We start from the raw sequence: 12,274 nt of genomic DNA on the forward strand, positions 1-12,274 counted from the left end.
TCGTGCTAACAACAGAACGCCGCAGCCACCGAGCCAGCGCAGTGGCTCACGAGTTCCAAGTCGCGATGTACGTGCTACCTCTTCTGCAATGAGCGCACCTGAATCTACTCACAGACGTGGCACCCTTCCTGACGTCCGTGTTCGACGAGCAGACACTACAGCCCGGCGCATCGGTGTCCCTCCGCTGTTCGGCGGCGGGAAACCCGCTGCCGCAGGTCACCTGGACTCTGGACGACGCGCCGGTGCCGGACTTCCACCGCTTCCGCGTGGGCGACTTCGTCACGGCCGACTCCGTGGTCGTCAGCTTCGTCAACGTCACCGAGCTGCGGGTCGAGGACGGTGGCCTGTACGCCTGCGCCGCGGCCAACGCCGTCGGCGAGGCGAGTCACGGCGCCCGCGTGAACGTTCACGGCCCTCCGGTCATCCGGCCCATGAGCAACGTCTCGGTGGTCGCCGGCACGACGCTGAGGGTGGTCTGCCCTGTGGCGGGCTACCCCATAAACAGCGTCACCTGGTTCAAAGGTACAAACCTGGGAGAGACTGATTCTCACCGTGTCTGGGGTGCTCGTTAGAGCGGAGGCAGTCAACACGGGACACAAAAGGCGACAAGCGAACAACCAAACCACCATTTAGTGTTTTAAGCTATGGCCACCGGTTTCTTTATACATGAAACGGCACTTCACTCTTTTTTACACATTTGATGTGAAAAACGCATATGTTGATACACTCTGTGCAAATGTTGGGCATGCACACTTTGTCAAAAACTTGAGCCTTGCACGGACACTCTAGTTGTCTGTTACAGTCTGTTATTGTGTATGTTGTGCCCGGCGTTTAATATATGTATACGTGGGTCATTTCATGTTCCGCCATTGCCATGTGGCGTAGGATGCTTGGCATATGGCCATGAAAACATATCCAGCGTTCAACTAAAGGAAGTCTGTCTCGCTGTCTTCGTTATTGTTTTTCTTTTCTGGGCTAACATTTGGAGATGAATCAGTACCTTAAAAAACTTCAATTAACCACTAACCACTTCCAGTTATTTTATTATTCTCTACGTATAGGTCACAATTAACGAAGCTTGCCCTTCTTAAGAACTATTTGTAACTTACCTAGTGAACACATTAGAAGCTTTGGCTGCCACTGTGTTCGCTGGAGTAACAGCGTCCTTATGTCTGTATGTTGAATAGGTGTTGCCACTTCTGGAATGCCTCGCCAATAAATAGCGGCACGTGTAACAAATAAGAAATTAAATTATTAATAAGGGTGAATGGACGGAAGCAAACCCTCCCCCTTTCCCGTTGTATTACTACACAAGAACGATCCTGCTTAGCTTCCGTGATTTAACGAGAACCGGTACACATAGCGTAAGACACTCCGGAAGTTGTTTTTTACGACCATTCCTAGCTTGCCCACTGTAGGATCCCGTTAACCTTGGCCTCGCAACGTCCGCCGAGCTGCGGCTTGTGTTCGCGCTTGGAGCCGGGAGTTGGAGGAGGAGGAGGGCGCTTCGTCACCACTTCCCGTTCGCAGGCGATGCCCAGCTGCCGACCAACCACCGACAGCAGATGGCGCAGAGCTCGCTCAGCGTGCACAACGTGCAGCGGGCCTCCGATGAGGGCGAATACTCCTGCCTGGCCCGCAGCGGGAACCTCTCGGCACGTGGAAACACCTTCGTCAGGGTCCGAGGTAATTACGCTCTGCCCAGGACGGCCAGGTTCGGGGTGGGCGTCCCTTTCGCTAAGCCAGTAAAGAAAGAATGCGAGAAAAGACACGTGGCTCGTTTTCGTCCCCCACCCGGCCCAGAGCATGCAGGTACCGACGCGAAGGTTCTTTCTTTTCTCTTCATTGCCGTTCGCAAATGTTAAGCACCGGGGAAAAAGAGCGAACGAGAGACAAACGACCAGAAAGATGCGAGAGATAAATTTCGAAGCAGCGTCGGCGCGGCTCTGTAAATTATTCATTCCGCGTAATTTCAAAAGGGGCCGAGAATCTTTTCCTTCTTCTGTTCTTACTTTCAAACGTTATTTATTGCGCCTTCTCCTCTTCAAAATTGCTCTCATCAGCTAAGAGAGGCAAAACGAGGCCGAGGCGCCTGCTTTGATACGACACAGGTGTTTTAATTTATTGCAAGGTGGCGCGCTCCCGGGGTGTATCAGTCGTAGTGGTAGCAGATGTGGATTTTGGCCTTTTGAGGCAGGAACTAATATGCTAATGTGCAAACTTCCCGTTGAGCCACGACATAATATATTTATTTTCAATCTCTGGTGATGTTTCCGCATTGTTAGAAATACTTTTGTTATGTTTTTTATATTTATTTTTTTCCTTCACTAACGCAGATGTTTATACCTCAGATTTATTTGTATGTGTGAAGAGGAAGGATTATGCAGGTTATTGGCACTTTCTCTTGGCGCTGACTTGCAGATTGTGTATGACGGCGGATTGTAGCTCTGGGCAGGCGTAGGTGAAAGCACACGAGCCAAAAAAAAAAAAAGCTGCTCGTAAATCAGAAGCGATACCTTTTTGAGGTGTTTTCGTTTTTGTTAACCGGTAGAAGAAGACTGTTGGCATGTAGCCCTGTACGTCAGAGGCGTACGTCAATGTTGGTAGGAGACAGAGCTACTAACACTAGACAAGTATGCGCTGTCAATAACACCCATTTTGCCCTCGCTTCAGTAACCAATTCTGTGCTGCTTGTATCCTTGTATTTAAACAGTAGGAGGCAAGCCAGCACGCTGTGCTAGCTATCAGTTTCGGCGAACGAAAACATAAAGCAGACATGTAGAGATTGATAATATCTGCCGCGTTGGAGGAACAGCGAAGACGGCGATCGCTCACGTTCGGAAGAAACAGCGTTTAGCGTTTTAATTTTATCGACTCATAAAGTTTCATGTCCCGAAAATTTGGCTCGGAGGGCCACCGTAACGCGTAATGATTCAGATTTATTTTGGCCACCTATAGGATGGGGCCGGGGGGGGGGGGGGGCGCTCTAAAGTGTACTTAAAACAAGTGCGCGAACGTTTTCTCATTGCATTTCTACGAAAAGCCAGCTGACATGGCTGAGAATAGAAAGTCCAACCATGGGCTCTAAGGGGTGGCTAAGTTTGTCGGCTTGTATATCCACAGAACGTAAACCCTGCACACTGCACCGGGGTATTTAGCCTACTGCCATTAATAAAGGGAGACTCCCGCAAAAAGATATATAAATGAAACATTTTTTTTTCTTGGAGTGTTTTGGTACACTTGCGAGCTTAACTCGGCCTAACTTGCTGTCACTCGTGTATTCCTGTGGCATTTCAAAACTTCTCGCACACAAGTTCACCCACATTGCGCACAGGTTGAACACGACATTCTTCATTTGCTTCTTCTATTTTAATTTTTATTTAGTAACAGCTGCAAAGCGCCTTCGCCTAAGTTGAACTAAGTTGAAGCGAGACCGTGCGCTATACATTTCCCAACACTGTAGTTTTCCTGTAGTGCTATGACGGAACCCTTCCGGGAAATTGGCAGCAATACGCATTCGTAAACAATGGATAAGTTCTCGAGAACAGCAGCATCTCCTGCAACGGCTAAGCGTGGACAACTGGGAAAAGCGTGCCACCTACTTTGCGCACTCATGTACGCTTGCGGCGGTTGTGAATACCGGAAGACCATGAAGCACCAGCTATGTCGTTGTCCGCAATACGACGTTCAGTGCCTCCCTACCTAGATCACCGTTGAACCAGTCACGCACCACAACGTTTTCAGTCGCAAAGTTTTTAAGACCGTGGACACGTCCTTTACAGGAGCAAAAAGCTACTTACTCGCGCATGCAATTTTTGAAATGCGCCGTCGTAAGTGACCGCCTTTACATGTGTTTTGCATCCTCGGGTGATGACTAGCTCTCTCTTCTCCGCTGTCTGCTCCTTTCCTCTTTTTTCTTTTTTTTTCTGTGTAGGGCAGCAAAGAGGGCGTTTGTCTGGTTGACCTCGCTGCTTTTTGTTTGCCTTCCCGATCTGTCTAGCTATGCACGGGTAAACCCGGATCGGATTATTCTTGTATTCCTTCAGAAACCCCGGTATTTCCATACACTTCAGATAACGACCACCACCCTTTCCCTCAGTTTGCACAGTATGCAAGCCTCCTTCCAGAAAACGCGTACGATGCATACGCCGCCGCATTGACTTTCAACAGGCCGCTTTGATATAGGGGCCGCGCGTTAACGGCAACAAACCTGCAAGGCCCGTTTGGAAATGTCGGATTTTTGCTAGACAAAATCTCGACAAGAGACGTGCCAGCCCGAGCTGCTTCCTGCACAGCTTCCAGACTTCGCGCATAAAATATTACTCGGACGGTTTTACCTTGTTTTCTTCCCTACGTCACAACCTTATCTAAAAGTGCGCCGTGGTGATTAAAGAAACTACAAGCATAAAACATCAAGAAGGACTGCGAAGAGAAATTCTCCGACGCAACGCGCCGGGATCTACGCCACGCTTGCGTATCCAAGCCGGCAGCAGCGGCGGGGTAGGCACAGCGATCGTTCAGTATTCCGGTGTGGGCCAGCCTTAAACGACGGGAGAAATGGGGGCTTAATGCCGCCGCTGCTGCACAAGAGAGCGGGAGGTGCGTTTGAGTGTAGAAGAAGCCACGGGTGGCAAAGCGGTACAGGAAAGGCACGCAGAGGGTCGGGGTCCGGAGCGCCACAAGTTCTTTAAGAGGTTTGGCTCCTATGGGAAAAAAAAGCCGTTTTGCCGCTCCGTTTGCCCGTTTCCTCTCCCTTTACACCGGCTTCCCCGAGGGGCCGCCTCGAGGCTTTACCGACGCCTTGTGGCTCGGGGATTTCGAAGCGAGCTCGGACGGAACGTGAAGATGTTGCCCTCCCTACGCCGCTGCACCTTTCACCCTGGACCACCATCTCCAGACATCCCCGCCATTCTCCTCACGCGTGGAATTACTCCTCGTCGCGAGGTGCCCTGCCTTGCTCCTCTCAAGTTCTCCCTCCCTCCCCCCCCTTCCCTCTTCTGCCGGCATTCCCTTCGTCCCGTCGCTCTTCCCGGAGCCTCGTCGCTCTTCAAGCGGCGCCCTCCCTTTCCGAGTTTAGATCGGTTTCGAAGTCACGTTTTCGTACGTGCGCGTGCTCTCGAACGAGTCCCGAGCGAGATCCGGAGAAGAAGCCGGTGTGATTTGCTCGCCGAAAGTGCCACGGCAGCTGCTGGACAAGGAGACCACCACCGTCTCGAGCCGTCTTCGACCGGTTTCTTGAACGATCCAATCGGCAGGGTGAAGTCGTTTGAATAGACCCGACTAACCATTGGGAGTAAAAGTTATCTTAATTGCACAGCAGGACTTTCTTTTTCTTGGTGGCCTGCTGACCCATTTGTTTGGATGAGTATTGCAAATAAATGAAGATGACGCAACTTATGTAACTTGTAATCGCGCAACTTATAATCCAATTATGTTTCCTCTTCGTATATCTACGCACGTTCCCGTATTTACGGGTGCGTCTGGTGCCTAATGATTATGTTAAATACTTTCTGTCGAGAAAGGTTTCGGGGATTTATTAATCATTTCAGGTGGAAAGCACGCTACGACATAATGCAGTGTGAGACTAAAAGATTAGCCCACGCCAATATTTGATTGTCTGTGCTTGAATAAGAATAGTGTGGCACACCTTTTCACCAGTGCATACGACATTCCGATACAACTTTTTTTTTTTTGCAGAACCTTGCTATCTGAAGTTTCTTGAGCTGAGAGCTTTGGACAACGCTTCAATGTTCCGAAAGACACTAGCGCACTTGCATAAACGTTGATAGATTTGTGATTGCGCGCGCCAACGCCTCATTTTCAAAGGCTATAACATCTGATCAAGTTACAAATTTGCTCCTTCAACTATAGTTATAGCACTAGTGAAATTGCAGCTGTGTACTGCTGTCTCAGTGGTACCGATAAAAGTAGCACTAGACAAAGAAGTTCTGAATCCCAGTTCACTAACAAGTTATTGCGCTAGAACTCTTCCTAAGAAGAGATGGTAGGCAATCGTGCTGTAGGACATAACCGGTGAAGGTTTATTTTCTTTTATGTTTTTTGTTGTTCTCTTTTTTTTGGCACATGTCGTTCTTGCGCTAGCTCAATGGAAACACTTTCCCGACTAAGTTAGCACTGAAGTCTGCGCGTAAAACCTGCGCAGTGGAGCTGCAGCCCTCATTACATGTAAAATGGTGCTGGGAGTCTGGTGCACGGTTAATCAATTGGTATGCCGTACAGGTTACTCGTTGGTAAAACAGTTGATGGTTTGTATACGTTCCGATATTGCGCCTGCTTTACAAAGGTGGGCTAAGTGGAGGTCTGAAAAGTACATTGTGTTCAACACAGGAATGCGACAGCCACTTAGTTACGTAGCTGAAAATGGTTCCTATCCAATACGAAAACATTCGCCCAAGTGTTGACCTCACTAGGGCCCAACAACAACAACAACAACAACAACAACATTTTCTCTGCTGCAGTGCCTCCGGTTATCGACAGCCAGATGCTTCCGGACGTGCTGACGGCGAACGAAGGCATGAATGTGAAGATGCTGTGCAGCGTGGTCCAGGGGGACCCGCCCATCACTTTGCGCTGGACGCGGGGTGGTCGCAACGTGGCGCGGAGTGCCTCGGTGTCCCTGCAGAGCCTCGAGGACTCCTCAGTGCTAACGATGAAAGGCGTGTCCATGCGGGACTCCGGAAACTACACGTGCGAGGCGTCCAACAGGGCATTAGCTGTGAACCGGACCGTTTCCCTTGTCGTCAACGGTACGTATACACTAGACGCACCCTTGTTTCGGCAAGAGTCCATACCTTGCACCTACTTACATTCCTAGATTAGACGTATCTTTCTACAAAATTATTATTTCACAGTAATCGTTCTTATGCGCTTATCTCTCGAAAGTACCTTTTTCTTTAAAATCTCATCCGCCTAAGACTTAAGATAAAGACCTGCTACCTTGTACTCATTTGAAAAGCCAACGTTCTGTTTCGCCTCACACGATTGGCCTAGATCGGCCTAGGCCGCGATATCGGCGCGGCCTAGCACAATCACCTGAGACGAAACCGAACGTTGGCTTTTCGAACGCGTACAAGATGGCGGCGCAGGGCTCTGCACGATAATGCAAAAGACGACCTCCGAATTACGCGCTCTGTTAATGGGAACGGACTTTAACAAATTAGCCACTGATTGCTCTCATATCACCAGCGCTTATCTCCGTCATCGCTTGCGGACTCCTCGCCGCAGTTACGCCTTAGGATCATCGCCATAGAACGAAAAACGCCGGACCCAGCTAAGCGAAACAGCTTTTCCAGTTCCCAGCTTTCGATCCCACTCTGTGTTTTCTGGTGCTCCCGCCTTTCCACGCTCGTACGCTCGGAGTTCTTCACAACTTCGGCCGACCGAGCAAGCAACGCGTCAAGATGTCGAGGCAGATAGCGTTCGTCGCGAGTGTGGGACCAACGAGACAAGCACACGGCTGCGTTAGCCAGTGCTGAGCTAGAGGAATAGCCTTGCCCTGCCCGCTTCAGAGCAGCTTCCCGGTCGCGGTCCGTTGGCCGACCAGTGTGGTGGACCGTAGAGAATGGAGGAGGTAAGGGAGAGGCTCTCCTTCGGGCCGGCGGAGGGACACGTGGTTTGCAAAAGTGCGGTGATTTATCGACGCAAATCTGAGCGCGTTCGTGCGAGACATGCCGCCGTCTGTTCGTCGGAGGCGCGACGAGACTACCGCTTCTCCTCGCCCTCGTTTTTCTCAACACGCTCCACCCTTCTGCCTTCACTGTCTCCCATCTTCTTCCTGATTTCCCTCCCGCCCCTGCCTCACAATTTGTTTCCCCATTTCTCCAATCTTCCCCGCTCTTTCCTGCACAAACCTCCACGCATCCTTGAAGCCTTGCTGCCTCCTTCCTTCCAGAGTCCTCTCCGCAGTCTTCCCCGTCTCCTCACATATACACAGACATTCTCTCTCTCTCTTTCCTCGTTCGCCAGTCCTACCAAGTTCAGTGTCAGAAATCCCTCTGGCCTTCTCAATCTATCCCCCCTCCTACCCTGCTCCCCAATCTCCCGGCCCACAGCGGTGTTAACCCCTTTTGCCCACCACCACGCACAGACTTCCCCACCCCTTATGTATCTCAGCCTCCGCTCCTCTCTTCCCCACAGTGTTATCCGCGTTCCTCTCGCATGTTCTTCTGGCAAGGCAGTCGGCGGTGGTGGTTCGGGCGACGAGCTTTTGTGGCCGCGCAATCGATTGGAGCGCCAAAGTGGACGGCGGCGAGTTTTGCTCGGCTGCCTCGCCTCCGCTCGCTCGATCTGCTCGCGTCTGCATGTGCGTGCGTGCGTGCGTCGGGACGCCAGCAGCGCTCGCTCGCTAGCCCGGAGCCGAGATAATGGTTCCTGGATGCCGTCAGATAAACAAGGATGGACGAACGAATGCCACGCGGTGGAGGCTCCCCGAGTGGCATGCGGCGGGCCTATTTCTCTGGCCACGTCTCCCTTGCTTCCACCCTGTTCTTCTTTTTGACGATTTTTTTTTCTCTCCACTCTCCTCGTTTTCCCTTCGGTCCTCTCCTGTCGAAATCATGGCTTTTATCTGCTTCTGATTTTTTTCTTTCTTTCACATCAGCTTCTTAGACGAAGAATAGTGTCCACCGTCTTCGCGGGGCTGTAATGAGAAACGTTCGATTGGTGCTTACGAGATTAGGGGGGAGGCAAGACAAAATTTATAGCTTGTCTAAGGTGGTACTGACCATGAGTTATGAACTTGTGTCCGTGAAAGAGTTATCAGTTTACACGGAGAAAGAAAGAAGGAAAGAAAGCAAGCAAGCTATGCAAGAAAGAAAGAAAGAAAGAAAGAAAGAAAGAAAGAAAGAAAGAAAGAAAGAAAGAAAGGAAGAAAGAAAGGGACGCCTTTTTATTTCTTTGGTTTGTGCCGGTATTTGTAGAGAGAGAGGTCATAGGCGAAAGGCAGGGTAGTGAACCAGGCTGAGTGCAGTATGCTACCCTGAACTGGGGAAGGGATAGAGGGGATAGAAAGAGGAGAAGGAAGAAAGAAGTTCACAGTTTGCACTGTTAAACACACAAGCGTTCATCGCCGAGTCAGTCACATGCGGTCATACAGGCTGGTGCATTTCAATAAACGCACCAGCGCCTTTGTGGCCTTGCGTATAGTAGACGCACAAGGCCAGGGGCACAAGATCTGTGTGAAATGCCTGTCGTCTCAATGCCCAAAGCTCTCCGACGGGCACTCCTTTTGTCTTCGTGTGTGGGGCAGCAACAGAGGAGATATTTGGTCGTTTCTTCGACATCACATCTGCTGCAATTCGGTCGTTCTGCCATTCCACTTAGGAATGGGTAAGAGTTTGTGAAAGAAACTTCTACTCGCAGGCCGGTATTTGCGATTCCTTTGCAAGTACCGGTGATGATATGAGTGGTGTGTGCAGGTGCTTATGCGCGCATATGTGCGCGCGCGTCTATGTGTGTGTCTGTCTTCAACGAGGCTTCTCTAAATATTAATAGTGCAGACAAAACTATACTGTGGCACTCAATAAGATTACAAGAGTGCCGAGCACTTGAACAAGACGTGACGCGATGCCTTGGGCAATATTTTCTTATACATTTTAGATGAGTTTTACAAGTTCACCGTATGCTTCTTCGTGATATGCAGGCGCCGAGTGAAGTTGATTAACATTGCGAGACGACAACGCTATACTTCGCGGCGGATTTGGGCGCTGCATCGAGTTGCATTTCGCATATTTATTCCGCTTTCTCTGCCGGACCGTAGTTAACTCTACAGAGACGAGTGTGCGTAGCAAGGTATAGACACTACAAGCGCAGCGAGCTGTAGTGGTGCTGATGTTTGTGGTGCTGTTTGCAACGCTGGCTGAATGTACACGGGTTCCTAAAAGCGACTTTTGTCAAAGTTATTGGCATCTCTTTGTGACGCCTTTTAGCAGGTGCTGTAGTCTTTTGATAACTTCTGAGCGTCGGCGAATCAATTCTAGCTCTTCTCGATTTTAACAGGAATTCGGAGTTATGTCTGCCACATCTTGGCGATGTTTTTTTTTTTTTTTTTTAGCTGACACGCATCTGCGTAAGGCGAGAAATTGTGCGTTCCATGCGAACATGTGTACAACGAGAGCAGCAAGATGACGACGACGGCTACGAATACAGCATAACGCCGACGACATGAAGAATGACTTTGTTCTACTCCCGGAGAGGAAAAGTTACAACCTGGTCCGCTGAAACTTGGGTCGATCCCGAAGGCGGTACAATGTCGCACAGCGTCTACGTACCGTTAGCTACTACGACAAAATTAAAAAGCGATGTAGGCTTACGCAACTTGTCCCTGTACCACGTGACGCACGTGAAAGGCACGTGTCGGCTCTGTGGCCCCATGGAAACAAAGGCGCGCGTGCTCTCGTACACGCGTGTTCTCACCCATGGTATGCGGCGCCAATTGCCTCAAAAGGTAACATGCACGTGAGTACGGCTTGACAATCACACGTACATTTCCCTCTGGCGTAATATCAAATAGCGAGTGTGAACTAATGGTCAGAGCGCCAAGCTGTTGTGCTGGAGTGCCGAGGATTCATCCCATCATCGCAGCCTTCGTCTTTATTTATTGAGGAGGTCCAAAACGATGCTGCGCCGGAACCTGCCTATCCACCTACCACGCATGCCTGGTGCGAGTCAAAGTTATGCTTGGCATTAAGGAGATGAAAGATAAAGATTCCATACATTCCACTGGTCTCACTACTCAATTACATATTATATTAGGGGAGGGGGGGGGGAGAGCCCGTTTTACCATTTTTCTACTGCTTCGTTTCTTTGCCGTAATTATTATTACCATCATGATTCCTAGAACAACCCGATTGTCTAGCATATCCCCCATTTTGTGCACGTACCATGATTAGAAATCATCATCATTATCGTTATAGAATGCAGAAGGTCTGTGGGAGTTGCTGAAGCTACCACTGCCCCTGTCTTGCACTTTCTACACTGCGAATTTTCCTTTAGCGTTTTTGCCTTATCAGAAGGGAATAGGTTTGGGCATGTTGGTTATTCATCGTAATGCACGTAACACGGCGAAGTAAGGACGAGGGACAAGTCGAGAAAGGACAAGCTAGCGCTTCTCCTGTCTCGACTTGTCCCTCGTGGTTACTGCGCTATGTTACTTGCATTACGTTGTCTGCACACTTTCCGTTAACAAGCTGTTGTGTATATATGGCCCCGACTAAAGTTGCGCCAGTTCTCTCCCAGTGCCGCCCATGTGGACGACCGAGCCATCCAACGGCAACGTGGTCCTCGGAGGCATCACGGCACTGCACTGCGCCGCTGATGGATTCCCCATGCCTCGCATCGACTGGAAGAGGGCGCAGGGTGAGTGCCACTGCCTGAATAGTAAAAACAACACAACGCAATAAGTTGGGAAACACTGCCGCAGCGATTTGTAAAGGCAGACACGCAGAGATGAAGCGAAAATAAGATACGCAAAGGTTAGCTGTGTAAGATTGCCTTTGGTGCGCTAATCCGCGCCCTAGAAGGGTACAGTAAAGATATAAACATGTGGAGAATGAAAACGACAGAACGTAAACACGCAAACAAGAGCATTCGCCATCGCTTTAGAGGCCTTCGCCCTTTCTCGAATTCCCGGGTATCAAAACCTCTTTCCGTGATACCCTGAGTGCCTTACGCGGTCGAACGTTCCTGAAACTAAACGGGTATATTCAAATGAAGGCGAAATCTGCTCCGAGCTCCGTGTGACGTCGCGTAGCGGTGGAACTCCCTCCGCTGCCCCTTGACTTACACGGGCAGCTCGGAGGCCGAAGGGAAAGCGGTGCTACTAGACGACTCCAGCTGGCGCACCGTTGGAAGCGCGGGCGTGTGAACGCCACCACACGGTCGGAACCGCCAAGCGCACTGTAGAAGGGAACAACATAAAACAGCGAGCTTTCTCGTTGTCAACACGCACGCTTGACCTTCTTGAGCCTGCAGCCGGTTTATCAGCCGATACGTGCAGCGCGTTCAGTTCCTATAGTTGCCGCGCGTTCCATGCTCAGTCGCCGGCATGGCAAGCCGCCGCGGGCTACGGAGGGCCGAAAGAAGACAATGAAGCAAAAGTTGTCAGACTTGCGGACTAACTGCTAAATCCGCCTCCTCTAACGTTCTGCGCTCGAATGGTCTGCAGCGATTGTGCAAAACATCTGTCATCCACGCGGAAGTAGTACGACGGCGCGTCATGTGATACACGCTCCTCGAAGGAAACAGTCGGGTTTCT

At 50.3% G+C, this 12,274-nt stretch overlaps 1 protein-coding gene across 1 annotated transcript in view; it reads left to right on the forward strand.

The window, feature by feature from the left end:
• The window catches only part of LOC142578930 (cell adhesion molecule Dscam1-like), a 348,188-nt gene that overhangs the window by 269,467 nt on the left and 66,447 nt on the right, over positions 1-12,274 (forward strand). The window contains exons 9-12 of the mRNA XM_075688636.1: positions 115-522; positions 1,531-1,686; positions 6,480-6,767; positions 11,257-11,376. Of these exons, the coding sequence (XP_075544751.1) occupies positions 115-522; positions 1,531-1,686; positions 6,480-6,767; positions 11,257-11,376 (972 nt within the window). The remainder of the gene's footprint in view (positions 1-114; positions 523-1,530; positions 1,687-6,479; positions 6,768-11,256; positions 11,377-12,274) is intronic.

This window comes from Dermacentor variabilis, chromosome 4 (genome assembly GCF_050947875.1).
Source record: "Dermacentor variabilis isolate Ectoservices chromosome 4, ASM5094787v1, whole genome shotgun sequence".
NCBI classification, from domain to species: Eukaryota; Metazoa; Arthropoda; class Arachnida; order Ixodida; family Ixodidae; genus Dermacentor; species Dermacentor variabilis.